Source organism: Macaca nemestrina, chromosome 6 (assembly GCF_043159975.1).
Source record: "Macaca nemestrina isolate mMacNem1 chromosome 6, mMacNem.hap1, whole genome shotgun sequence".
Classification (NCBI taxonomy): Eukaryota; Metazoa; Chordata; class Mammalia; order Primates; family Cercopithecidae; genus Macaca; species Macaca nemestrina.
This window is the reverse complement of record NC_092130.1, coordinates 2,548,275-2,571,632: the sequence shown is the minus strand read 5'-3', so window position 1 is coordinate 2,571,632 and position 23,358 is coordinate 2,548,275. Positions and strand designations below refer to the sequence as shown.

At 55.0% G+C, this 23,358-nt stretch overlaps 1 protein-coding gene across 2 annotated transcripts in view; it reads right to left on the bottom strand.

The window, feature by feature from the left end:
• The window catches only part of LOC105484013 (ADAM metallopeptidase with thrombospondin type 1 motif 2), a 235,700-nt gene that overhangs the window by 90,267 nt on the left and 122,075 nt on the right, over positions 1 to 23,358 (bottom strand). For both annotated transcript variants that reach the window (XM_071098019.1, XM_011745152.3), the window contains exon 4: positions 9,605 to 9,807. In XM_071098019.1, coding sequence (XP_070954120.1) covers positions 9,605 to 9,807 — 203 coding nt within the window. The remainder of the gene's footprint in view (positions 1 to 9,604; positions 9,808 to 23,358) is intronic.

The following is a 23,358-nucleotide window of genomic DNA, read 5'->3' as shown; positions in this document are numbered from 1 at the left end:
TCCATAGCCAGGCGTGGTGGCTCCTGCCTGTGATCCCAGCTACTCAGGAAGCTGAGACAGCAGCATCATTAGGCCCAGGAGATTGAGTCCACCACGCAACATAGCATGACCCTGTCTCTAAAACATCTTTAAAAAATCAGTCAGGCATGGTGGTGTGAGGCTGCAGTCCCAGCTGCTTGGGAGGCTGAGGTTTGAGGCCGCACTGAACTGTGATTGCCGTACTACTCAAGCCTGGGTGACCGAGTGAGACCCTGTCTCAAAAAAATAAAAATGCGTATATAAACACATTACTTTCACAATGGCTCTGATCTTCCGAGGCGTTCATCCCTGCCCCCCATTCACCTGAGCCTGGAGAAGAGTCCCTGACTTTACCTGGTGACGAAACTTGAGGTGCCACACACACCTGAGCTGCCTCCTAGCCTGTCAGACCCAAGCCCACTCCTTAGGGGTGCCCAGGCCCACACACGTGGCCACTGCGTCTAGTTTGTGAGCAGAGACTAGCAGAGGCACTGGCAGAGCAAGTGTTTGAAAATGAGAAATACTGAAGCCCCAGTGTCAGTATCAGGCATGTTCACCAATGTCAACTGTGTCCCAGCCTGGCAGCACCCAGTACCTCAGGGAGCACGTTTCCAAGCAGGAAGCGTCAAACATGGCAGTGGTCTCCCAGTGCCGTCGGGGGCGGGGGGCAGGCCTGGGCAGAGGAGAGCCCCTTATCCTCCCGGCTGGGCCCAGGGGAGGCAGCGATGCAAGGTGGAGGCTGGAGGCTGAGCCAGAGTCAAAGGCTGGGAGGAGCAGGAGCAGAATGAAGGCAGAGGGAAGAGAGTTCCCTCTGCTAGTGATGGGGCTGGGGGGCCAGCAAGGCTGGACGGGCCGCACCTCTGCCCATGGCTCACACTCCATCCTCTTAGCCCTCACAGTGCTTGGGAGGGAGTGACCCCTCTGCCCTTAGATGGGGGGATGTGGGTACCCCCAAGGGGCCTCAGCCTCTCTGACCAGGCTAAGGGCCACTGAGCCTCAGGAGACTGGACTCAGGGTTGCCAGCAGCCAGGAGGGCTATGGCTGTGTGTGCCCAAACTCCATTGTAGGCCAGGTGCAGTGGATCATGCCTGTAATCCCAGCACTTTGGGAGGCTGAGGCGGGCGGATCACCTGAGGTCAGACCGGCCAACATGGTGAAACCCAGTCTCTACTAAAAATATAAAAATTAGCCGGGCGTGGTGGCATGTGCCGGTAGTCCCAGGTACTTGGGAGGCTGAGGCAGGAGAATTGCTTGAACCTGGGAGGTGGCGGTTGCAGTGAGCCGAGATCACGCCATTGCACTCCAGCCTGGGCGAGGGAGCAAGACTCCATCTCAAGAAAAACAAAAACCAAAACAACTCAGCGCAGGGAGCCTCCAGGGACAAGGGCCGCAGGCTCAGCACACACCCGGCGCCCTCTCAGCGCGGCCGGCTCCCCCGGGGCCTCGGAGTTGTGTGGACGTGCCCAAGTAGAGGCTGGGGAAAGGCCACAGAGAATGGGAGCCTGAGGTGGCATACGGGGGCACATGCGGGGCACCAGGCGGTCCACTGGGCTGTGGGGTCTGAGTGCAGGGCTCAGGTTCCTGGGCTTGCCCTAGGGGCAGGCTGACTTCACAGATGACCAGGGCCCATGTTCAGAAGGCCCCGAACTTGCGGCTTGACCCTCTACAGCTCCGTCTGGAAGTTCTTCATCCTCTCACCCTTGCGCGTGTGTTTTGGAAGTGAAGGCTCCCAGGGCAGTGGAGCAGGGTCCCACCTCCCCAGGACAGGCTCTCAGCCGCCCCCAGCAGGTGCAGGATCAGGCATGTATTCCCCACGGCATCTCAGGGCAGGCGTGGTGGTGGCCATCCCGCCCACGGCTGGCAGGAAAGGGGCATGTCTGGTGGATGGCCGGCCAGAGCCCATGTTTCGGTGGAGGTGAGCCTCCCATGAGTGACACCTGCATAGAGATGGATTGGCTGTGGCCATACGCTGTGGGCTGGAGCAGTGCACCAGTGGGAAGGTGGTGTGCCTGGCTCTACTTCCCCAGACCCCCTGGATGGGGCACAACCAATGTGTTCCTCCAGGGGTGGCAGGAAGCTCGCAGACTCCAGTGGGAGCATCCTTCATGCTGGGGGTGCACTCACTCCGCTAGGACCCGTACCTGAGGAGAATTCCCTCAGCGGGGTTCCACTCTGTGGGATCCTCTCTTCCTCCTCCCAGCCTCCCTGAGTCTGACCTGTGCCTGTCATAAACTTGTGGTCAGCTTGAGGCACCCACCAGGATCAGCCACAAAATGTACATTTGTTTAATTTCAGTGACTCCACATAGAAGCCAAGTGCTCTAATATTTGCATTTAAAATAGCCATGGCACAATTTAAAGATGAATAAGAAATTCATGCTAATAATTCAAGGTTCCAATTTTTGTTCACTTAGAACAACATTAAAAAGCAAATAAAAAAAACAGCAAGTTGAGAGAGAAAGAGACAGAGACTAAGGAAGAAAAGAAGTGGCTAAATAGTCCCTTTTTATGGCACTTTCCTCTGCTCTTTGAGCAAGCGATCCCACATTTTCATTTTGCGCTGGGCCCTGGGAGTTATGTGCTGGCTCTGCCTATAGGCCAGCGTTCCCCACTGGTAATATCCTGATGAGTTTTGCAGCAGCCAGATATTGCAGGGAAATAAGAATGCACTGCATGTAATACATTGGCTCCTTTGAATTCTCTATCTTCCCCCGCCCCCTTTATTTTATTTTATTTATTTTTGAGACAGAAATCTCACTCTGTCGCCCAGGCTGGAGTGCAGTGGCATGATCTTGGCTCACCGCAACCTCCGCCTGCCGGGTTCAAGCCGTTCTCCTGCCTCAGCCTCCTGAGTAGCTGGAATTACAGGCATGGGCCACCACCCTTGGCTTATTTTTGTATTTTTAGTAGAGACGGGGTTTTGCCATGTTGGCCAGGCTGGTCTCGAACTCCTGACCTCAAGTGAGCCACCCGCCTTGGCCTCCCAAAGTCCTAGGATTACAGGTGTGAGCCACCGCGCCCAGCCTATCTTTCCTCTTACTTCGGGAGAAATTCAGGTGGAGGGCTGCTATGGCTGAACCCAGGTGTGGAGCTTGGGAGCTGCAGCTTGGGAAGTTCTGCTGCCAAACAGACCAGCATCTCAGAAGATTAACTTCTGGGGAGGGCAGGAGACGCCAAATGCATCCGCCCAAGGGAGAAGCTTTTCCCATGGGAGGGGAAAGACTGCAGGATCTGGCCACACACAAAAATGTAGGACGTCAAAAACTATCCCAGGCAGAACAAAACAAAAGGTAAACAAGGAGACGGGGGAAAGTATTTCCCACACATGTGACAGACAAAAAGTTAATCTACTTAGATACGCAAACTCTTCAGATGAATGGAACACCCCCAAATCCCAGCAGAATCAAGGGCATGAATAGGCCAAGCACAAACAATAAAATAATCTCTGTTTACAAATACATGTATATTTTTAAACGCAGGCTCATTAACATCAAGGAAAAGCAAAAAGTTTATCTCCGTTGTAATTAAATTACCCCTGTTCAAAAGGACTCAGTGGTGTGAGGGGGTGGGGAGACAGGCATTTGCTCAACGAAGCGGGAACAGAGGAAACCATAACAGAGAACATTCCAGCGTAGAAAGCTTACAAAACGGGCATATCTGTTGACCACGGACTCCGCTTTCAGCAACTCAGCTTAAGGAAATAAGTAAGCAGGAGCGGTAGATTCAGCTCGATGAACATGGTACAGTTAGTGGCATGTCTGACCTCTAATGGAGAAATTAGTTTTGCTATGTGAATATGTCATATAAACAATAAGTTAGGTAAAAAGTGTGCTACAGTCATATGGCATGATGTGCGATCATTAAAACCAGGTAGTAGACAATAACTGCTGGGGGAAGACACTCACATATCTACATGAATTTATGCTAATTTTACATAGTAAAAAAAAAAAAATGGCTGGTGCAGTGGCTCACGTCTGTAATCTCAGCACTTTGGGAGGCCGAGGCGGATGGATCACCTGAGGTCAAGAGTTCAAGACCAGCCTGGCCAACATGGTGAAACCCCATCTCTACTAAACATACAAAAAAACCACCAAAAAACAAGAAAACGAAAGCCAGCTGTGGTGGCACATGCCTGTAATCCCAGCTACTCAGGAGGCTGAAGCAGGAGAATCGCTTGAACTCGGGAGGAGGAGGTTGCAGTGAGCCGAGATCACACCACTGCACTCCAGCCTGGGCGACAGAGTGAGACTCTGTTTCAAAATAAACACATAAATAAAAGGAATCATCTGTGTTAAATATAGAATATTTCGATAAACCAAGAATTTCTAGATGTAAGGAGGAAGATAAGGAAACTGGACCCATCAGGGGCTGCCGGAACGGGCAGGGGGGTGCTTGCCTAAACCAAAGAGCCCCTTTCTGTGCCCAGGTGGCCCTTGTGAAACGCTCCATTTCCAACCCTCTTCCCTTCCGGCAAGTCTGAGATGAGAAAGCAGCTTCATTTTTCCATGGAAAAGGGAATATCATGTCTTGCCATTCACAAGAAAACAAAGCAGCCCCTCCCGTGATTTCCACTGCTCCCGGAGCCACAGGCAGCTCCCCTCCACCTCTGGAAGACTGCGGCGGCCGGCCTTGCTCATCCCAACTTCCCCTACCTGTGCCCCCTGCTCCACAGGCCAGGCCTTCTCCATTCTTCCAGCCGGCCCCATTCCTGCCTCAGGGCCTTGGTGCCGCCTGCCCCCTCCCCCAGACTTGGAACAGGCTATCCCTATCCTACCTCTTCCCACATCCTTCATTTGTCATGAGCCTCAGCTCCCGTGATACCTCCCGTGCACCAGCCCCTGACCTCCTGTGTAAAGTGGCCGGCCTTCCCCTACCCTTCTTCCTTCTCCATCTCATAACGATTTTATTTCTTTCATTGCATTTATCATTACTTGAAATGATCCCATTTGTTTTTCACTTGAATATCGTCTGTGTCCCCCTTCCCAGAATGCAAGGTAGCAGGGCTACGTCCTGTCATGCTCACGGCCGCACCCCTAGCCTGACATATAATAGATGCCCCATAAACACTGGTCCCCCGTACGAATGGCAGCCAGGGGCACCAGACAGAGGAGGATGGTTATGCTGAGAATCCACCCCATCTCAGCAGCTGAACACAATTCAGTGTACGCTGTGTTTCCCTACTCACACCATGGTGCGGCGTGGGTCGGGGGGCCAAGCCTATGCTGCAGCTGTGCCTTCTGGGATACGTGGTTTCCAAGGTTTCCATGGCAGGGGGAGACAGAGATGGAGGGGACTCCAAGCTCTTACCAGCCTTGGTCCACAGGTGACCCAAATCACTTCCTTTCACACAGGCCACTAGGCAAAACTAGCCATGCAGTTCCATGTCAGTTACAAGGGAGCCTGGGCAGAGAAGGGGAGCATGGGGGTGACTGATGAGGCTGAACTGCCTGTGCCACCCCTGGACCCCATATTCTGGCCCAGGCTCTGCCACAAAGAGATCCCAAAGGGAGTTCTGCAGGCAAAAGTCACCCCAAATGATGAGGGAAACTGAGGCAGCGCAGGGCTGCAGGGCTGCCAGGGTGGAGCTGTGCCTGCACTCAGCCCGCCTCTGCCTCACCTCCTCCTCAGAGTCTGCATTCCCTGGGTCCTCACCATCAGGGCCCGCACCAGCTCCTCCTCCCAGGGCTGGATGGCCTTTCCCAGGGCACAGGCTGTGCCACCGTTCTCTGCATCCAGTTCGGTGGGCAGCTCACTGCCCAGGACTGGCCCCCACACCCTGGGCTCTGGGCGTGCCATTGCCCAGCCCCACCTGCTCTACAGCCAGTCAAACAGCTCACTGGGAGCCCAGTCCCAGCCGGCTGCCACCACCTCTGTCCTTCCATGCTTTTGCTTTTGCTCCAGCCTTGGGGGGCCCCGTGGCCAGCTGGGACTTACAAGAGGACTGTGACAAGCCACTGGCCAGGCCTTGGGGGGGCCCTTGGGGTTGTGGTTTGAGGCCCCCACAGCACCCCAGTTCAGAGACAGGGCACGGTAGGCAGTCCATCTGTGCACAGACCCAGCCCTGCCCTGTCCCGCACAGCAGCTGCCAGCCACACTGCGGCTTCCATCTAGGTGCAAATTAATTCAAATAAAGTACTCTTTGGGGTGGCTACCATAAAAAAGAAAAAAGAGACAAGTGTTGGTGACAATTTGGAGAGACTAGAATTCCTGTACACTGTTGGCAAAATGGTGCAGCCACTGTGGAAAATAGTGTGGAAACTCCTCAAAAAGTTAAAGAAAGAAAGAATTACCCTGTGTCCCGCAATTCCACTTGTGGGCCTATAGTCAAGAGAACGGAAAGCAGGGTCTGAACACCCACGTTCATGGCAGCATTATTCATGGTAGCCCATGAGGGGGCAACCCGAGTGCCCATGGATGGCCGGGATACTATTCCTCCCTGAAAAGGAAGGACATTCTCACATATGCTGCAATATGGAAGGCCCCTGAGGACATCGTGCTAAGTGAAGTAAGCCAGACGCAAAAGGACAATTACTGTGTGATCCACTTATGCGAGGTACCCAGAGTAGTCAAATTCTTAGAAACAGAAAGTGGAGTGGTGGGTGCCAGGAGTTGGGGGAGGGGAGGAACAGGGCTGAAATTTAACAGGCGCAGTTTCAGTTTTACAGGATGAAGAGTTCTGTGGACGGTGGTGGCGATGGTGGCCCAACCATGTGAATGTGCTTACGCCACTAAATCTCGCACTTAAAAACGGTGAAGACACCGACTTATGTTCTGTGTATTTCACCACGATTAAAAAATTTTTAATTAAAATTATCTTGGAACAAATAAGAAGTTAAATTAAAAGTTCAGTTCTTCAAGGACACCCGCCACACTTCAAGTGTGCAAGAGCCCGGTGGCTGCTGCGCCAGAAAGGGCAAAACCAGCGTCTCTCCTCTCCAGCACTGCGGGAAGCTCGCTCGCACAGCAGTGTTCTGGAAGATCATCCTTTCTCAGACGTTCCCTCAATGCTCCTCCTCCCCAAGACCACCGAAGGGTCCGGCATGCCTTAGATCTGTCCCTAGAACTCTCCGGGCATGCACAGGCTCTCAGTGAGGACGCAAGGTATTAACCGTCAGGGCAACGCATGCTCCAAGCACGGCCACGCTGCGCTCTTGCAGCGGGAGCTGGGGCTCCAATCAGAGGACAGACCCCCCGCTGACCCTCTGCCGCTGGTCTCCCAAGCCCCGGGACTCTCTGCCATGCCCTACCGCCTCTGCAGGACACTCCCACTGTGCCCATGACAAGCACGCTGTCAACACATGTTTGCCGAATGAATCAGTGCTCACTTCTGTGCAACAGGGGACAAAAGACACGGCCCAAATATTTTCTCAACTTCTGAGACTTATCTCCTAAAACGGCTTCTCTGTTGTGATAAAACTTATCTCAATGTAAGACGTTTTAAATTTCTCATGCTTTTCTAGAAACGAACCTTCCCATTATTCAAAATGGGGGGTATGGCTGGATCACTAGGGTTTGAATAAAGTTGGATGGCAAAAGTCAGAGAACCTTCTAGACATCCTCCAACCAGCCGTTGTGACAGAGAGAGAGACCCTCGGTACCAGGAGAAAAGCTGATCTGCCTCCACCGGCCTCATGAAGGACTCACCCGGGGTCCCACCTTCAGTCAGCGTCCTTGGTGGGCTCTCAGCAGTGACCCCTCCTGGGCTGTCACTAAATTAGATAGTGTCACTGTCATGATAACAAAACCACATTTTATGTGGAAACTAAAAACGTGTTCACTCTACTGAGAGACTGAAAAGCACAGTCACCGACACTCTCTCATTTAACCCTCACAACCCCCACGATGAAAACACTGACCCATTTTATAGATGAGAAAACCAAGGCTCAGAGGATGGGAGCAGCGATCCCAAGGACGTGCCTGGAAAAGGCGAGGCCGGGAGCCGCCATCGGACTGTGATTCCAAGCCCAGTCCTTTCCCCGCTGGGTTGGAAGGCAATATGATGCTAGGGGAAGACAAGATTTTATACCTACCAGTCTCACAGACCCAGCCTGAGGACTTCCTAAGATAATTCAGCGTGGCAGGTGCCCAGCGTGGGCTTGGCATGGTCCCATAGTAGGGGCTTAATAATTGTAGCCATTATGGTTTTATTGTTATTATTATCGCATTAAAGGTACGTTTCAAAAATAAGATGAGGTTAATTGTGACAACGCTCTCCCAAATAAAACGAATTTTGCCGACGCGGCGGACTTCAGCCCCCCGTGTGGATGAGGCTGGGCTCCAGAGGGCTCGCGGACTCATGCAAGGCCGGTCAAGAGGAAAGTGAGCATGAAGGTGGGGTCTCTTGTCAAGTATTCAGCTCACTCGCATCCCCTTTTTCCCCCGAGGTATCTTTTCACCAGGGCCCTGGGGACTCTGACCCATGTGTCAGCTTGGTTCCTGGGGGGGCTCATCCCTGGCCCGAAAAGCAGAGCTGAGAGCAGACTCCGAGCAGACCTCCACAGCCCGCTGCCTGCCTGCAGCCCGGCCCCAGAGGACCTCATTCATCCACAGGTTTGGACACACAGCACGGGGTTCTAGAACTTCTCACCTGCCCGGCTTCCACACCACCTCCAGCCTTCCCTAAGGCCTGGCTTCCTCCCACAAATGCCCCCCTGCCCCCTAACGCCCCACTGGCAGCATCTCACATTCCAGGCCGTGCCCCGGTCCTCCTTCTCACCCCTTCTTTTCCCTGCAGGGCTCAGCCGAGCCAGTCTGCTCCCCTGGGAACCTGCATTTTGAAGACTGGATGCCCCTCACCCCCACAGTGGCTCTGGCCACTTGAGGCAGAGAGAGGAAAGGCCTGCACAGCCTGCACCCACACAGGGCGCAGCATCCTTGCATCTCCCGCTCCGGCTGCGGGGGGTGTGGAACGAGGGAGGTGGTTCTTTAATCTCTTAGCATCAGGCAGACAAGGAGCAGGTGTCCAGAAGACAGAGGTGGGACACAGACACCCCTTTCAATAGCCCAGACTCACAGGGAGAAAGGAATTCGCTCCCCGATTTTCAGTTGCTCCCACTGCCAGCTTCAAGGAGGGCCCTGGGTTGGCGTCTGGCCCTCGCTCTAATGCACACTGATCTCTAGACAGAAGGGGGCCTCTGTTCGGAGCCAGAGGAAGGCAGGACTATCTAGCTGGGGCTGAATAACGTCACTTTATGTCTTACTATTAGGTTAGCTTTTTAGGTAAAATGAGGTTTCCTTTTAAAATAATTTTAGTTTTAAAAGTGGCAAACATCGAGAAAACCTGTTTTTCAAATGACCCATAGAATGACATTTGTCATTCAAATGACTGGAGTCTGCATAAAACCGCCTTAGCCTGTAAAGAGCCCACAAGTTGGAATTACTGCAATTTGCAGATGAGAAAACTGAGGTCAGCGAGGGTCAACTTGTCTCACCTGTGGACCCAGAGCGCCTCCCTGAGACTGTGGCACTCACCTCCGGCTAACAAGGAAATCAGCAGAGCCTCGGGGGACGCAGCTGGGCCTCTCTGGCCTGCCCAGCCCCTGACTGACCCTCCCTGTCCCGCCCCGCCCCTCAGCCCCCCGACTCACGATGTTCATGAGCGTGAGCAGGTACTTCTGCACGTGCTCCTTCCCGTGGAACTGCACCACAGAGTCGTCCACGCCCAGCAGGACCTCGATGTTGTAGTCGTCGTCTGCAGCGTGCCTGCGTGCCCTCCGCCTCGAGCTGTTGACGCGCTCCTCTAGGACGCCCAGGGTGCGGCTGAGGCTGTCCAGGTTGCCCAGGGAGGCCCCTGCCAGGAGAGGACACCATCTTTAGCAGCAGGGCAAACCCACCCGGACACACCGGCACCCACCAGGCGCCAGCTCGCCAGCTCGGCCATCCTCTCATTTAAAACTCACAGCACCCCGAACCTAGGGTATTGTTCCATTTTACAGAGGAAAGCGAGGGGCAGAGGAAGGTGGCAGACACTTGCCAAGCTGTCTCAGACACAGCAGGGCTCAGACAGCACCTCTGTGACTTCCAGGACCGCTCGTTCCCCAGCCCCTGGTGGCAACCCCAGCCACAGCAGGCCACAGTGGCCTCCACACGACGGTCAGGCCTGCTGAGACTGAGAGAGTCCCAGCCCAGCATCACCGTCCGCCTTATGGATCCCAGGGCTGGCACCCAGCCACAGAGAGGCTGGGTGAAGCGGGAGCGGGCAGAGCCGCCTCTTCTCCCCCGAAGGGCTGCCAGGTGCCAAAGGACTGGTGTCCCAGGTGTCACCGCCAGCTGTTACAACTGGGGAAACCGAGGCCCATCCTGGGCTGTGTGTGTTCCCCACTGTCTCCTTGGGCCCCTCCCAGAACTTCCTGCTCAGTCCTCCACTGAAGTGAGGCCCCACACCTCTGGGCCAGGTCCCAGGCCCCTCCGCAGGCGAACTGTACCGCCTCTGGTCTGATTGAATTGGTCCGAGAGCAAGATGAACCCCTGTATGGCAGCTCTGCTGCAGTCGGCCCTGGGCAGGCACCGACCTCCTGCCCCCAGGGTGTGCCCCTGGCCACTTGGGGCTGCCATCCTGGGGCGCCCGCCCCAGATATCGTCCCTGCCTTCTGTGCAGTGCGGTTTCTGATCTGTTCCGTGTCCTGCGGGCCGGAGACTACCCTGGACCAGGCTTCAGTTCCCAGCCCTCCACTGCCCATCTCTAATGGCCACAGCGAGGCTGACCTTCAGCATCAATGGCAGCCCCTGGCCACACTGCCCACTGCCCCCCAAGCCCCAGTGTCCAGGAAGCCCCCATTCCCTTGCACTGGTCTCTGTCTAAGCCAGGTCCCGGCCCCAGGGTCCAGTGTCTCCGTGGCATTCCCCAGGCAGGTCCTCAGAGACTCCTGGCCCGGGACAGACCCAGGGCTGCACGTCATCGTGACATCACCAACCCACAGGACCCCGAGGCCCCTGCAGCTGTGGGAGACCAGCGTCCCTGCTGCACCACCTATCTACAAAGAGCCTTCCAGAACAACTTTTCCCCCCCAACGCCTCTCTCCTGCTGCCTCTTCCACGTAGGGGCAGGCACTCCCTCCCTGTGAGGGTGGCCCAGGACAGGCCCTGGGGGCAGAACCAGGCCTCTGCAGGCGGCACGGCCACTCGGACAGTGAGGCAGCCTGGCACCGGGCCCCCATCCCGGCACACACTTCCTTACCCGGTGCTGACAGCAGGCCTCTCGGTGGACTTGGCCGTTTCTGTTTTACAGTTGGGGAGACCCATGGCATCCCAGCGTGGCCAACTCTCAGCCAGGAGCTCTTTCCTTGCACCCTGCAGCCTGGCTCAGACAAGACAGACTGAACACGAGGTTTCAGGCACAAACCTGCAGCCCGACTATGGGCAAGACCAAGAGAGACAGTGGAGGTGCGAGGCAGAGGGCGAGGGCTGGGACAGAAAAGAGGAGTAAGTGGGGCCAGGGCTGAGCAGCTGCTGGGGTTCCAGTACCTTTGGGGGTCCTCGTGCCACCTCCAGCTCCACAGTTCTGTGTCCCCTCAACATACACACACAAGCACACACACATGTACACACACATGCACACACACACGCATGTACACAGCAAGGACTCCCAGGGCCGATCCAGGGACAGGGGCGGGGCGGCAGGCCTGCGGGCAGGGCCGTGTGGAGCTGAGCAGTCTGCTTAGCTGCCTGGATGATTCAGGGCCATCCATGCTCTTCCCAGAGGAAGCGCCAGTGACTTAAGCCTGACAGGGTGGTTGAGGAATCGCCACTCTATTTTTGTACATTTATTTCTTTGCATTTCCAAAGAACAGAGACAGTTCACCTTCAGAATCACCTTGGAAAGCAGAGAGATGCTAATTTCCATAGGAAAGCTCTTCTTCCCCTGGGGAATAGGCCGGACGTTACCCTCTGCCCTTGTCAAGCAAGGGGTCACACACGGCGGTGCCCTCAGCAAAACCAGACCACAGAGGCACACGCTGAGGCCACGTGGTGCCATTTGGTTAATAGTATTTGAAAATTGGAAGATTTCATGTTTAAAAATTCTAGAACATCCAGCTTCTCTTGAGGAATTAGGAGACGGGGCCATCCCAGGGGAGCCCTGGACTGTGAATTGAGGGGCCACACCTGGAGACAAAACACACAGGGCTTGGCACACCAGGGCCGCTGCCTGCCACCCTCAATGTCATTCTGGCACCAGAAGGCATCACAGTATGTCCTCCTGGCCCTAAGCCCGGAGTCACCATGCAGGGACCCTCCACACATTCCCGTAGGAGGACTGGGGCGCCGCGTTGGGCAGAGCTGGGCTGCGGCACGTCTTGAGGCTGCTTCTGCTGAGCAGGCGGAGTTTTTAACTAAATTGTGTGTTGCAGGCCCATGAAAAAGAGCGAAGGTTTCTAAAGATGCTTTAAAAGTGTCAGTTTCACCTGAAATGGATTTATTATTGTTGCCATCAATATTTTAATCGTGATAATTTTGGGGGGAAATTTGGAAATTATGTTCTAGAGCACTCCTTCTCCATCCAGGACCAGTGCCTAGAGATGGTCCAAGGCCCAAAGGTAAAGTGGGTGAAGAGAGGAAGACAGGGCCTGGGTCACCTGGCAGGTGACAGCCACCCCGAGTCTGGCCCCTGGAAGCCTCAGTCATGTTCAGGCTGGACAGGACAAGGGGAGAGCCCTCAGGCCTGGGGCAACAGGAGCCCTGGCCCAGACACCCTCCTGCCTCCACTGTCCCAAACAGACCCGGCAGTCAGGCTGAAGCCCCAGCTTGTCAATCATGAGTGCCACCTCAGTTTTCCCCACAATAGGATTGACCCTGACCCTGTCAATCACGAGTACCACCTCAGTTTTCCCCACAGTGGGCCTAACCCAAGCCATGAAGAGATTCCGACCACATGCTGGCCCTTGCAGGCTGTTCCCCAAACAGAGTCTTGCTATAAGGAGCTCTGGTCAGTGGGCCTGGCACGGTCCTGAGTAGGCTTCCTAGTGAAGCCGACTCAGTCAACCTTGATCTTGGGCCTGCCCACCTGCACTGGTTGCCTACCTGGTCTAATGGCCCCTGTTCCACTCAGTCCCTCCAAGGCAGGAGGGGGCTATTTGCTGCTCTCCCCTCCTCCCCTGGGAGCTCTCTCTGTTTGTAGCCCAGCCTGTGGTGACCAGGAGCTCACACAGCCTCTGCTCTATCCCTCGGCATTGACCCTGCTTGGATGAGTGGTCAGCGCTGCCCGTCTCCTGTGGAGGCTTTCCTCTGTGTGCAGCCTTCCCCACGAGAAGGCGCCGGGCCCCCTGGGGGTGCTGATGGACCAGGCCCCAGAAGTCATGCCCAGGTGGGCTACGGCTACCCTGAAGGGAGGTGTCTGTGGCAGGATCCCATCTTTTAAATACGTAACACAGAGTTTTTGAGTTCCTGGCATTCCCTGTGCTCGGGGCACCTTCCGGATGGCAGCTGGAAATCTCTTTGCTCACATCATGGTCAAAGAATGACACTGTGGGAAGAACTCCAGAGCCATCCTGTTTCAGAGTCTCTAGAGTGGAACAAAAAGACTCAATCGAAGAGTCAATCAATAAACAGGGAGAGGATGGAATGAGTGGAAGCAGCAGTTCTGTCCAGGGAATTCCGGCAGGGGAATGGGTGGGTCAGAGCAGCCGTGGGCTCATCCAAAGTGCTATAGCGCACAGGGCACGTGGGCAAGGGCTGCACCTGCCAGCATCCTAGGCATGCCCCAAGTCTCCAGGCAGGGGTGTGTGCACAGCCCTTCACAGTGACAAAGCTCCATACCCCCAGCAGCCATCCGATCCCCTCACCAAGGTGCAGGCTCGTCCCCATCAGCATATCGTCCCATTTTAGTATCAAGGAAACAACCAAGGAGCAGAAAAATTACACGAGTCGGACAAGCCACACCACCAGAAAGGACGAGTGGGCATGTGCGCAGGCCTCTGGGTCCAACGTTGTCCACATGCCCAGAGCCTTCCTGTACTTCACCAGCACTGAGGGGTGATTTGTGGGAATAAAAATTGTAGAAACAAGTATGATTAGCCTAGAGAAGAGAAAACCTGGGACTGAGTCTGTAACCTTGGGAGCATTGTGGGATGGTGCGGGCTCTGAGGGCAGGTGCAGTGAGCAGGCGTGGACCCTGAGGGAGGGTGCAGTGGGCAGGTGTGGGCTCTGAGGACAGGTGTAGGGGGCAGGTGTGGGCTCTGAGGGCAGGTGCAGTGGGCAGGTGTGGGCTCTGAGGACAGGTGTAGGGGGCAGGTGTGGGCTCTGAGGGCAGGTGCAGTGAGCAGGCGTGGACCCTGAGGGCAGGTGCAGTGGGCAGGCGTGGGCCCTGAGGGCGGGTGCAGTGGGCAGGTGTGGGCTCTGAGGGCAGGTGCAGCGAGCAGGCGTGGACCCTGAGGGCGGGTGCAGTGGGCAGGTGTGGGCTCTGAGGGCAGGTGCAGCGAGCAGGCGTGGACCCTGAGGGCGGGTGCAGTGGGCAGGTGTGGGCTCTGAGGACAGGTGTAGGGGGCAGGTGTGGGCTCTGAGGGCGGGTGCAATGAACAGGCATGGGCTCTGAGGGCAGGTGCAGTGGGCAGGCGTGGGCTCTGAGGGCGGGTACAGTGAACAGGTGTGGGCTCTGAGGGCAGGCAGGGGCTTTGCAGTGCTAAGGGCGGGTGGGTGTTTGCTGTCCCCTGTGCGAAGCCCAGGCCTACGCCTTTTCGGGGCTGGCCTCTTCACCTGGGATGCCCTTTCTGCTGCTGTTGGCCAAATGTAGGCCGCCTGGAAGACCCAGAAGGAAGGGAGCCCACTGCCTTTCGTGGGACTCAGAGCTCTTGGAAGACAGGAGCATGTTCTGCCCCTCTCTGCCTCCTCCACAGCCCCACTGCGTGTCACTAGGGGAGGACGGGGACAGGGGCTGGGGCAGGGATGCTTAAAACCTGAGGACAACACTGTTCAGTGACAGGGCAGACTGCTGTCCCCTCTCCATGGGATGACCACCCCTTCATTGCTCTCTTCCTTCAGGTATCTGCTGAAATGTCAGCTCCTCAGGGAGAACTTTCCTTATTTCATCCTAAACTGAAATCACCCCTCCCCTGATTTCTCCCAACAGCACCTCGTGCTCTTCCTTCCTGCGACGCTCCACCACGGGCAGGTCTTGTCTCATTTGTGAATTTGCCTGGGCATTAACTGACTTTCCCTGTCAGATAAAGAACCCTGGGGGATGGAGACCATGGGGTCTGGTGTGCCTCAGTTTCCCCAGTGCCCCACGGGTAAGTGCATGGCTGTGAGGGGCTGGAGCCACGGCAGAGAGATGCTTTGGGAACAGAGGGCCCAGCAGAGGCGAGCTGGGGGCCTCTGGGGAGTTGGGAACTGGGATACGAGAGGCAGGTGCAGCAGGGCCAGAGGGGCCACACTGGGGGGTGGGGAGCCGAGACCAGGAGCAAAAGTGTGGTGATGGTTGGAGGAGTATGAGATGGAACAAAATCCAGCTACAAATTACTTGCATATGGAATAACCAAGTCGAAGTGACCAGGAGGAGCTTAAAAAAAGTGGGGCAAAGAAACATGTACCATGTAATCGCCAACCGAGGCATTTAAGGAGACAAACTGATAAAACAAACAACTCATGGGAAAAAATGTAAAAGATACGAAAGTTTATGCCCCTAAGAGCTTCAACCTGATGCAAGGAAGAAGAGACAAGGCCACAGTGATAGGAGCGCTGTAATACATTTATTCCAGACAAGTTTGATACAACATAAGGTAAGGATAGAAACTATTGGAATTAATAGGAAAACCTAATGTTCAGACCCAACAACCAGAACCATGCCCTTGTCAAGCACACACGGGAGAAGTGCCACATTTTACCACACATTAGGGCACAAAACTCAAAAATCATGCCCACGATCACCATTACTGAGACAAAATCAGAGACAACAATAAAACCCTAAACCCTAAACATCTGAAATTAAAAGCACAGTTCTAATGGGCCTAGACTAAATGGAAAATGTACTTCCACTCATGGCTCAAGTAGAAAACCTGAATAAACCAATAACCTCAGAAGAAATTGAAAGAGTAATCAAAGAAATGCTTCCATAGAAGAGTTTAACCAAACCCACGAGGAATAGATACTTCTCACCTCACAAAAAGTAAGTATGCAAAGATCAATACTTTTCTTGAACACAGCAATAACCAGCTAGAAAGTAGAGTGGAAAAAAGAGCTTATCAACTATAAGAACAAAACTCCCGAGTATCTAAGAATAAACAAAAACTAATAAATGTTCAAAGACTACACAAAAAGTAGTATAATATAGTCTAAAATCTCCAAAAACACAAAGGAAGACCTCAGTAAATGAAGATACACTGACATAATCCTGGACTGGAAGCTGACCCTTCTCCAAATAAATCAAGAAATTTAACATAATCTCCATCAAATAACTGTTAAAACCCAACAAAGTGATTCCAACATTCATCTGGAAGACTATACGTGACACCAGACAGAAAAATAATGGAAAAGAATCATAACGAGGAGGTATGTGTCTTTCAAATCAATGCAATGTATTATAAAATAATGTTAATGAAAACATAGTGATGTCAGATCAATAGAGCTGAATAAAACTTCCAAAAACAGGCTGGGCGCGGTGGCTCACGCCTGTAATCCCAGCACTTTGGGAGGTCGAGGCGGGTGGATCACCTGAGGTTGGGAGTTTGAGACCAGCCTGACCAACATGGAGAAACCCTATCTCTACTAAAAATACAAAATCAGCCAGGCGTGGTGGCGTACGCCCGTAATCCCAGCTACTCAGGAGGCTGAGGCAGGAGAATAGCTTGAACCCGGGAGGCGGAGGTTGTGGTGAGCCGAGATCATGCCATTGCACTCCAGCCTGCGCAAGGAGAGCAAAACTCCATCTCAAAACAAAACAAAACAAAACAAAAACTTCCAAAAACAGACCCAAGAATATGGGGGTTTCCAGGTAAAAACTGAGCACAGATATCTGATTTGGCTCCTTTCTACAATCCCATGAAAAGTTTAGTAAAGAAATTTAAAAAAAAATTTAAAGTCACAAGCCTACAAGGATAGCGAGAGCAGGAGGGGAAGAAATAACAAGGGAACTGTGGGAGGCTGGAAACAGATGGGCAAGTGGTAACAGACTTGGTATATCAAGAAAGTTGAATCCCAGGCTGGCCATGAAGACAGCCACATTCTACAAAGTCTCCCAGAGAATAAGAAAAGGGGAAAATCAGGTGACAGGAGAGGTCATAGACAAAGAATTGGAATCAGCATGACTCAGAGTTCTCAAAAGCAGCATTAGATGCAAGAAAACAGTGGAGCAAAGCCTTCAGAATTCTGAAGGAAAATGATTTCCCAACTGGAATTCTGTACCCAGACACGTTCCCCATCAAGAATGAAAGTGGAATAAGGACGTTTCCAGACATGTCAGTTCTCAAAAGATTTACCTAACAAGCACTCCTCTCAAGAAGCTACTGAAAGGTGTGCTCCATTAAAAAAAAAAAAAAAAAAAAAAAAAAAAAAAGGAAGAGTAAGACATAAGACACAGATACAGAAAATGGGCAGAAAATGGGAGCCCAACACATAAGACATGGCCTGGGAGGCCCATGGAGGGTGGTGAGAAGTGACCCTGGGGTGATGGCTCTGCACCAGACGTGAAGGGCGACTGAGCCATACTGAGCAGTGTGACCCATGGGAGAACGATCTTCACAAGGCCCCACCTCCATCAGGCCAGCTGTAGCCCGGGGTCAGAACGCCCAGGAGAGCCTGGCCTAGGTTCTCGGCAGTACTTGGCTTGGCCATGTGCCGATGAGGGGCGCTCCCATCCTCTGCTGAGGACACACAACCTCACAGAAGTTCCCAGCTTTCCCCCCACGGAGAGCTGAAGGCAGGCCGTGGTGAGCTTAGAAGCAGGATGTACAGGGCAGCCCCCTCCCTCTGATCGTATTTCCGCTGCAGGTCCAGCGCCTGGTCCCCACCTTGGCCCTGCCAGGTGCCTGACTGTGCTGAGTCCAAGATTCCCTCGAGACCTTGCTCATGACTTCCCCAGGAGGGGCCTTGTCAGCTCCCAGAGAAGCGGGAGTCAGACCACGACCTGGAGACTGATCTGCTCGCCTCCGGGAGCCTCCGTCCAGCGGGGGCAGTGCCGCCCTCTCTTTACACTGCCAGTGTGTGCCAGCTCTCTGCTTTAATATTAATCATCTTTGATACTCATTTGCATGTAATTATAAATAGCTGCTCAAGTAGCCATATAGTAAAAAAAATTAGTAAATGATAAAGGTAGCAAATGGTGCTAGGAAACGGTGGAGGTGGGGCAGGCCGGGACAATCTGGCAATCCGGCACTACTGAGGGGATAATGAGGAAGAGCACCATGTGGCTCATATCCTAAAGACACAGGATGTCTATCGGATATCCCAGTGCCCTCCTCGGGCTGACCCTCGGCCCATGTGCCACTGTTCGCCCCATGGACTGGCTTGCAGATGGGCAAACTTGCACAGGTCTGTAAGGAGGCAATGGGGAGCTGCCCCTCGCAGCATTGCTTGGGTGGAGTGAGGGGAGCTGGAAATAACACAGGGGTCATCCGTGCGTGAGAGGAGAGGCAGATGTGGTGGGGGCACCCCACAAAGTGCACCAAAGTTAGAAGTTTGAGATCTACATAGATGGATGGATCTTAAAAACAGAGAGCCAAGTGCAGAAGGTAAGAAACAGAATGAGATAGACACTTCAGAGTGACTTATATAAATTACGGATACACAGACACAAGACAGCAACACTCACGTTGCAAAAATGTACGCTAACAAAAGGATACCCTTTGATCACCTGAAATGGTTGCTCATTGCAGGAGAAAAGAAGAAGAAAGCGAGCAGACTGGGGAGACAAATGGCTTTTGTTTGTTTCTTTCTTTGTTTTAACGATGTTAGGACAACTGGTTAGAGGGAGGAAAAGGTCAAATTTTGGCCTCATGCCGTAAGCAAAAACAGATTCCTAGTGGATGAGATGATCGAAAGGAAGTCATAGAAGTGCTAGAAGAAAATGTAGCTAGGCACCTTTTTATAATCTTGCTGTTGGGCGGGCTTTGGGTTCCAAGCCTAGGGCTCTTTCCCAGCCCTCTCCTTGGCTGCCCCAACCCCGTGAGCCGTTTCCCACTGTGTTGGACTCTGCGGGCTGAATGCGTGGGCAGATGGCACACTTGCTAGGGGACGGTGTGAGGGTGGACGGGCACACTTGCTGGGGGATGGTGTGAGGGTGGACGGGCACACTTGCTGGGGGACGGTGTGAGGGTGGACGGGTGCACACTTGCTAGGGGACGGTGTGAGGGTGGATGGGTGCACACTTGCTGGGGGACGGTGTGAGGGTGGACGGGCACACTTGCTGGGGGACGGTGTGAGGGTGGACGGGTGCACACTTGCTAGGGGACGGTGTGAGGGTGGACGGGCACACTTGCTAGGGGACGGTGTGAGGGTGGATGGGTGCACACTTGCTGGGGGACGGTGTGAGGGTGGACGGACACACTTGCTGGGGGACGGTGTGAGGGTGGACGGGTGCACACTTGCTGGGGGACGGTGTGAGGGCGGACGGGTGCACACTTGCTGGGGGACGGTGTGAGGGTGGACGGGTGCACACTTGCTAGGGGACGGTGTGAGGGTGGACGGGCACACTTGCTAGGGGACGGTGTGAGGGTGGACGGGCACACTTGCTAGGGGACGGTGTGAGGGTGGATGGGCACACTTGCTAGGGGACGGTGTGAGGGTGGACGGGTGCACACTTGCTAGGGGACGGTGTGAGGGTAGACGGGCACACTTGCTAGGGGACGGTGTGAGGGTGGACGGGCACACTTGCTAGGGGACGGTGTGAGGGTGGACGGGCACACTTGCTAGGGGACGGTGTGAGGGTGGACGGGCACACTTGCTAGGGGACGGTGTGAGGGTGGACGGGTGCACACTTGCTAGGGGACGGTGTGAGGGTGGACGGGCACACTTGCTAGGGGACGGTGTGAGGGTGGACGGGCACACTTGCTAGGGGACGGTGTGAGGGTGGACGGGTGCACATTTGCTAGGGGACGGTGTGAGGGTGGACGGGCGCACTTGCTGGGGGATGGTGTGAGGGTGGACGGGCACACTTGCTAGGGGACGGTGTGAGGGTGGACGGTGTGAGGGTGGACGGGCGCACTTGCTGGGGGACGGTGTGAGGGTGGACGGGTGCACTTGCCCGGGGACGGTGTAAGGGTGGACGGTGTGAGGGTGGACGGTGTGAGGGTGGACGGTGTGAGGGTGGACGGGCGCACTTGCTGGGGGATGGTGTGAGGGTGGATGGGCCACTTGCTGGGGGACGGTGTGAGGGTGGACGGGCGCACTTGCTGGGGGACGGTGTGAGGGTGGATGGGCACACTTGCTAGGAGATGGCCTGAGGGCAGACAGGCACACTCACTAAGGGATGGTGCAATGACAGATGGGCACACTCACTAGGGGATGGCCTGAGGGCAGACGGGCACACTCACTGAGGCACCTGCACTCAGACAGAGGTGCTGTGCTACTGCCTCAACCTGCCAACCACATGGATGGGAACAAATCATCCTCTTTTTCCAGTGCTTAGGCGTGCCCGAAACGTAAGTCCTCATAACCGCCCTGCAGAGCCAGAACTGCCATATTGCCCAGGAGAGGAGAGGGAGGCTCAGGAAATTAGACTAAGGCCATGACATTGGCAAGTACCCAGGCCAGAATGCCAGCCCAGTTCCTGCTTACAAGCACTGCCAGGGCCTGCAGGGGCCACCGCCGGGCCCAGGAGGACCAAAGTCTGGAGCACCAGCAGCCTCTCCTCCAACATGGGGAGGCGTACTCAGGGGAGGTCAACGGGAGCAAGGTCATCCCCTCCATTTGCTACCAACCAAGAGACAGTCGCTCTGGCTGCGCATTCCCCTAAAGATCATCATTAAGATGAAATATGTGTATGTGGAAGTGTAATCAGGACACGGCAGAAAGCCCTGTTTGGAAGCAGTCAGGCTCTTTGGAGGCTCTGGGAAGCAGAAGGCAGGCTCAGCCCCACGGGGGCCATCAGCTCGGAGCCCCACTGGTGCAGTTTATTAAAAGATGCTCATTAGGATTATTTCATCCCAGCCCTTTATAACTTTATTACCGACTTTGAATTAATTTTTGCAACTTCAACAGACGCAGCTCATCCAGTGCCATTTTTATGACCTGAGGTGGATTGGAGGGTGGGGAGGGGCTCCTGGGGCCAGCCTGGCCATCGGGGGCGCATCAGGAACAGCTGCGCCGAATCTCAGGGGCAGTCCTGACAGTTCTCTAACCTCCCACACGATGGGCTGCCCCACGGACAGATGGACGCTCCAGCCCAGCCCCGCTCAGCCTTAGCAGAGCTTCAGGGAGAAAAAGGAAGCACTAAAAAAGGAGAGAAATCCTCTCCGGGCTGGTCCTCAGAACATACCCCCCGCCCGCCACAGCAGAGGACAAAGGACACCTCTCGGTGGCGGACACAGAAGGTCCTGGCCTGCCCAGCACCCGCACACCCTCACAGAGCCACCTGGAGTTGTGCAGCACGGTGGCCTGCCCTGTCTGGCCACCACACCTTTTCTGCTAGTGAACCACGCTCCCCTACGCGCACCCCACATGGCTCACGGGGAGCCAACCCCACTGCACCCCAGCTCCAGGAGTGCCCGAGGGGTCCTGTTGGGCCACTGGAACCCGATGCTGTGTGTTGATGTGCACAGGAAGACTCCAGTGCTTTCCTCTCTGCTGGGAAAATGTGACTCTGGGGCTGCTGGGTACCTCTTTCTCCCAGGAGCAGCAGAGGGGAGAGATGAGGGCAGCCCCGTGTGTGCTGACACTGTTCAGGTCCCCGAATCCAGCTGTGACTGAAGCTGATGCACCCCTGGACATTCTAATTCTTCCAGTCAATTCATTTAGCTTTTCTGTCTCCTGCAACAGCAAGAGTCCTGTGTGTCCTCACAAACACAGACACAGCCAAAAGTGCTGGCCTGAGAGAGACACCATGGTTTGGCTTTGCAGCCAGAGCTCTCTCAAACTATTGAGGCATCAGACCAGGCCACTCTCTTCTGCCCTGTGCTGCACCTTCCAGTGTGGGGCAAGGAGGTCTGCTGTGTATTTAAGTCTATGACCAGAAAAGGGGCCAGGCTTTGGTCCAGCTCCCAGATCCGTGTCCTTGGGAAATGGTGTCCAGCAGAGGTGTGAGGCCACTGAGGTTGAGCTAAGCCAGCAGGGCCATGCTGAGTGACCGGCAGCTGTGTGAGCCCCTTTGAGGTGTCCTGCAGCAAGTCTGGGGGCCTCCTGTCTACAGTCCTCACAGAGGTTCCCAAACACAACTTCCCCTCTTCCTCGCAACACCTGCCAAACTGCTGAGGCTCCTCTGCACCTGCCCCGTGCCACTCTCCAGCGGCCCCTGCAGCCCACCCACCTCCAAGGATTCACGGGGGTCTCGGGGCCTTCAGAGGCTGGGGCGGGTGAGAAGAGCCGCCAAGCCCTGCCCCTGCCTAGCATCTGCTTAAGCCAGGGAGGGTCCCCAGGACCTGCCACAGCCCCTAGGGCTCCAAGCCTTCTCTCTGCTGGGCAGTTGGCCCAGGGAAGGGGAGCTGGTCTGGGTAATCTCACACGGGCACCGCAGCACACGGCAGCCAGGTGGTGGGGGCCAATGGAGAGGCCTGGAGATCTTTTAATGAAAACATTCACTGTGAACTTCAGAACAAAACAAAGATACCCACGGGTCGCAATGGAAGGGAGAACTCCCAGGGATTGTGATCCGAATGCAGGGGAGGTGGGGGCTGGCAAGGGGGGTGCTGGCAGCCAGTGCCACGGGACCCATGTGGCCAGAGCCTTGGCCAGTGGCTTAGCAGATGACAGGTGGAAAATCCCGTCACCAGCCTGGTACGTGCTCCAGAGCCCCCAGTTTGGACATCTGGAAGCGCGGCATTGCTCCCCGGACGGCCTCAGGTACCTCACACTCAGAAAATCCAGGGCCTGGTGCCTCCTCCGCCTGCACGTGCACCTCTGGCTGCACTGCCAGCTGCATCGTCCACCTGGGGAGTGGCGCCCGCACGCAGTCAGGCCCACGCCAGGAGCAGAGCCTGCCTCTCCCTCTCCCTCAAAGCTCCCTCCTCACTCCTCAGGCTCTCTGCAACCCAACCCTCCACCCTCTATGCCTTCTGTGTTGCCCACACTCCTGACTCCAGCAGAATCTGCGCCTCATCCATCACTGCACTCTTCAAATCCAAGTTCCAAGGCATTTCTCTAACCGCCAACCTCAGTTTCCCTTGTTGTGGCCTTCACGTCCTTGGATCATGCAGGGTGGGCGTGGGCCCTGCAGGGGTGAGGTCCTGGTCCCCTGGGAAGGGCCTGCAGTCAGCACAAGCGG